Source organism: Hemiscyllium ocellatum, chromosome 45 (assembly GCF_020745735.1).
Source record: "Hemiscyllium ocellatum isolate sHemOce1 chromosome 45, sHemOce1.pat.X.cur, whole genome shotgun sequence".
NCBI lineage: Eukaryota > Metazoa > Chordata > Chondrichthyes > Orectolobiformes > Hemiscylliidae > Hemiscyllium > Hemiscyllium ocellatum.
This window is the reverse complement of record NC_083445.1, coordinates 803207-806909: the sequence shown is the minus strand read 5'-3', so window position 1 is coordinate 806909 and position 3703 is coordinate 803207. Positions and strand designations below refer to the sequence as shown.

General features: G+C 40.4%; 1 protein-coding gene across 1 annotated transcript in view; it reads left to right on the top strand.

Annotated features, from left to right (window-relative positions):
* The first annotated feature begins 3424 nt into the window (after positions 1 to 3424).
* The window catches only part of LOC132835837 (uncharacterized), a 51666-nt gene continuing 51387 nt past the window's right edge, over positions 3425 to 3703 (top strand). Inside the window, exon 1 of the mRNA XM_060854934.1 lies at positions 3425 to 3602. Within this exon, the coding sequence (XP_060710917.1) occupies positions 3425 to 3602 (178 nt within the window). The remainder of the gene's footprint in view (positions 3603 to 3703) is intronic.

The window sequence follows — 3703 nt, the reverse complement described above, 5'->3', positions numbered from 1 at the left end:
GCCCCTTGGATGCCAACCTTGGTTGAGTTGCTCTGATTGAAGAACCTTTATCTGACATGCATGGCACAAAAAGTTCATTCTCATGATCAAAGGTCAGCGCTATCATTTACTCTCAATATTTAGTGACATTGAGTAGCAATGTAAAGATCTGATTTGGGAAGTACATTTGTCTTCAAAGTTTTCTGCCTTATTGAGGGTCCGGAATCATGTTTCGACCTGTCACATTGGATCTGGGGCTTTTTGCAGGGATGGAATGGTGGCTCAGTGGTTAGCACTGCTGCCTCACAGCGCCAGGGACCCAAGTTCAATTCCAGTCTCAAGCGATTGTCTGTGTGGATTTTGCACATTCTCTACATGACTCCAAGGGTTTGCTCCTGCAGTCCAAAGAGGTGCAAATTGCCCACAATGTCCAGAGATGTGCAAGCTAGGTGGATTAGCCATGGAAAATATAGGGATACAGAGATAGCATAGAGAGGTGGGTCTGGGTGGAATGGTCTTCCAGGGGTCAGTATATGTGGAATGGCCTGTTTCCATACTGCAAGGATTCTATGATTCTAATAACACTACTGGTCCTTGTTGATTATGAAGTAAAACAGCTTTGGAGGTTTCCCTACTTTGCTGTTATAATCTTGGTGGAAGATTGATGAAAATGGAGTAAGTGCTGAAGTTATCTTGAAAGATCAGGAGAAACCCCATGAATATTCAGACAAAGGTCGTATGTCTTAATCAATATACTGATCTATACAAAAACTGGATAGTCTAAGTTTAATAATTATTTTCATTAGTAGACTCTGGAAGCAATTGTAGGGAAAATGCAAACTTGCTTAATATTACATTTATGCCATTTTGAATTTGGTTTTCTATAGATCTTATTACGGACTAGAACATGGGAATGTGTGAAATTATAACATGTTTCATTCTGTATCAATAAATTAGCTGCAAATGCACATTGCTTGAGTTTTCTTGATGTGGAGAGGTTGGAGTTGGGCTGGGATGAATAAGATCAAAAATCAAACGACACCAGGTTATAGTCCAGCAGGTTTATTTGAAACTGCAAGCTTTCGGAGGTCAGCTTCTTCCTCAGGCGTGGTATGATTGAGAGGTATAAAACAGTATTTATAAGCAAAAAGTTAACAACTTTAACACTAGGTGCCCTTATTGAATCCTTTAATCAGTTAGGAGTTAGACTACTGATTAAAATGCAAAACACAGATTTCTTTTAAATTTTTGTCCCTAGATAATTAAAGCTTTTATCCATGTACAAGAGGTGACATCTCAGGTTAAACAATGCACTTTAGGTGTGAGGTCCCGCTTCGAACCTGACCTCAGCTTAAAACATAGACAGCTGGTTTATGATGTAATTTCACTTCCCATACCCAGCTGAGGTTACCATGAAGGACTTTCCTTCTCAACTTTGCCTGTGGTATGGTCATCCTCCCTCAGGTTAAACCACCATCAGCCATCTCCCGAATGAGAATGAAGCCCTATCGTCTGGTAAGATTATGGTGACCTTTGCTGAAAAACCACACATGCTATTCATTTTATCAAATGGAAATTCAGAGGCTGCAGGAATGTAATTTCTCAACATCCATTCCCAAGAGATAAAGCCATCTCTCCGGAGTACACAAGAGACAACGTTACACTAATCTCGCTTCTTGCTGAAAATACACAAGGTGTATATGTTTCTTTACTTCACCAACCATGTAATTAATGTGACCCCACATTCCAGCTGGTACGATGTTCCAAACAATTACAGAAAAGGTTACAAGAAAATAAGTTTCTCTTTGCTCTTCAGTATCGTTGATTCTCACCTGACTTAGGTTTCCAGAGATGTTCAGACCACTTGAAGACACTTTTCCAATGGAGATCATTGTTACATAGAGCTGCAATAATGAGATAATGTTAATGATTAGAATCAACTAATACAAACTATATGTTTGCTACATGTACAGCTTACAAAGTGACAATTCAAAGCAGGTCTTTTTGAAAGAAGAACTGAAATGAATACTTGCTAGTAGTTTGTATAATTTCCAGCTGAATATGTCTGAATTTTCAGCAAGCAGCCCAGCTTTTAAACATGCATAGCTGATCATTATCCAAACTTTACAGACACATACTTTCCACCTCCAATTTTGGTGATTTTCAAAAGCATCAAAATGTCTGACATTCTTAAGTTGACCTTAAATGGACTATAATCCACTGCACATTATTTGTTTGACATGATTGTTTTCGAACTGAAGGGATTGTAGACACAGTTTGTTGCTCTACACTAGCGGTTTTGGAAAATTGGTGAGCATTAATAAAGTTAGACAGCAATTTTTAAACACAAACTACATTTCCTTGTGGTGATTCAGTTTCTGGTGATTAGACATTTATTAATCAATCATACGGAGTCAAAGAGGTAAACAGATACAAAGCACAGAAACAGATGCTTTGAACTTGTCCATGCTGACCAGATATCCTAAATAAATCTAGTCCCATTTGGCTCATATCCCTCTCAATCCTTTTTATTCATATACTCATCCAGATGCCTTTTAAATGTTGTAAGTGTACAGCCTCATTTCATACGTACACCACCCAACAGAATTGCATAATTTGGTGGAGCAGTAACGTACAGAATAACGGGAAACTTCACATACACTCCAGATGATGAAAATGGTAATTAGAATCTCAAAGGATGGGAGAGAGTGGCTGTAACACAGAAAGCGGCCATTCAGCCAGTATGTATGAAAGAGCAATCAACCATTTTTCCTCTGTCTTTTCCCCATTGCCCTGTAAATATATCCCCATCAGGGAACTCTCCCAATTCATTCTGAAAGACATGACTGAAAGCGCCTCCACCACATTCTCAGAGATATCATTCCAGATCTCAACCACTCGCTGTAGTAACATTTTGCCTCGGATTGCTACTGTTTCATCCATCAAGTTCCTTAAACCTGTGTTCTTGAGTTCTCAACTCTTCTGTTAATTAGAACAATATTGGCTTTTGTATTCAGTCTGACTCCTCATGACTTGGAACACCTTTCAACATCTGAAGGATACCAAGAAATTTGGAACCAATCTTATAAACAATGCTGAGCCTTGGTTCAAATCTATCCTGCTCAAGAAGTGTAATAACATCTCTGAACACATTGGTTAGAAAATATCTAAAAATATTTTCTACAGTCTCACCTAACTGCCTATATATTATCGAAAATGTGGTATCGACAATGTTGTACAATTTGTCACTCGAACATTCGTGATTTTATATTTCATACTTCTAAATATGAAATCTAGAATCATTATTATAAGCTTTTGATAATAATTATAGGTTTTTTTTATGGGTGTTTTAGTCAGCCATCCATCCACATTTCCGTGGGATCTTACCGCCTGAGCTGACACAGTGCGCGTGCTCTGGGCGATTGCTCGAAGCGCGTGTGTGGCCATGACTGGGGACACCCCGCGCGCGGCACCGAGCTGCGCCGTGATTGGCTGCAGGGCTGGGTTGCAGTCACAATGGGCTGCCGCGTGCCCGGGGGCTTCACACCTGGCGGGGATCAAGATGGCGGCGGGTGGTGGTTACCTGCTGCTCCTCACCTGTCTCGTGGGTCAGCTTCCCCTGGGTAAGTACCGTCCGTACAGGCCTCCAGGGAATAGTATAACAAGACCCTTCCCAAATCTCATACCCAAAGGTCACCAATCAGCGCAGCCCGTGCATCTCTGG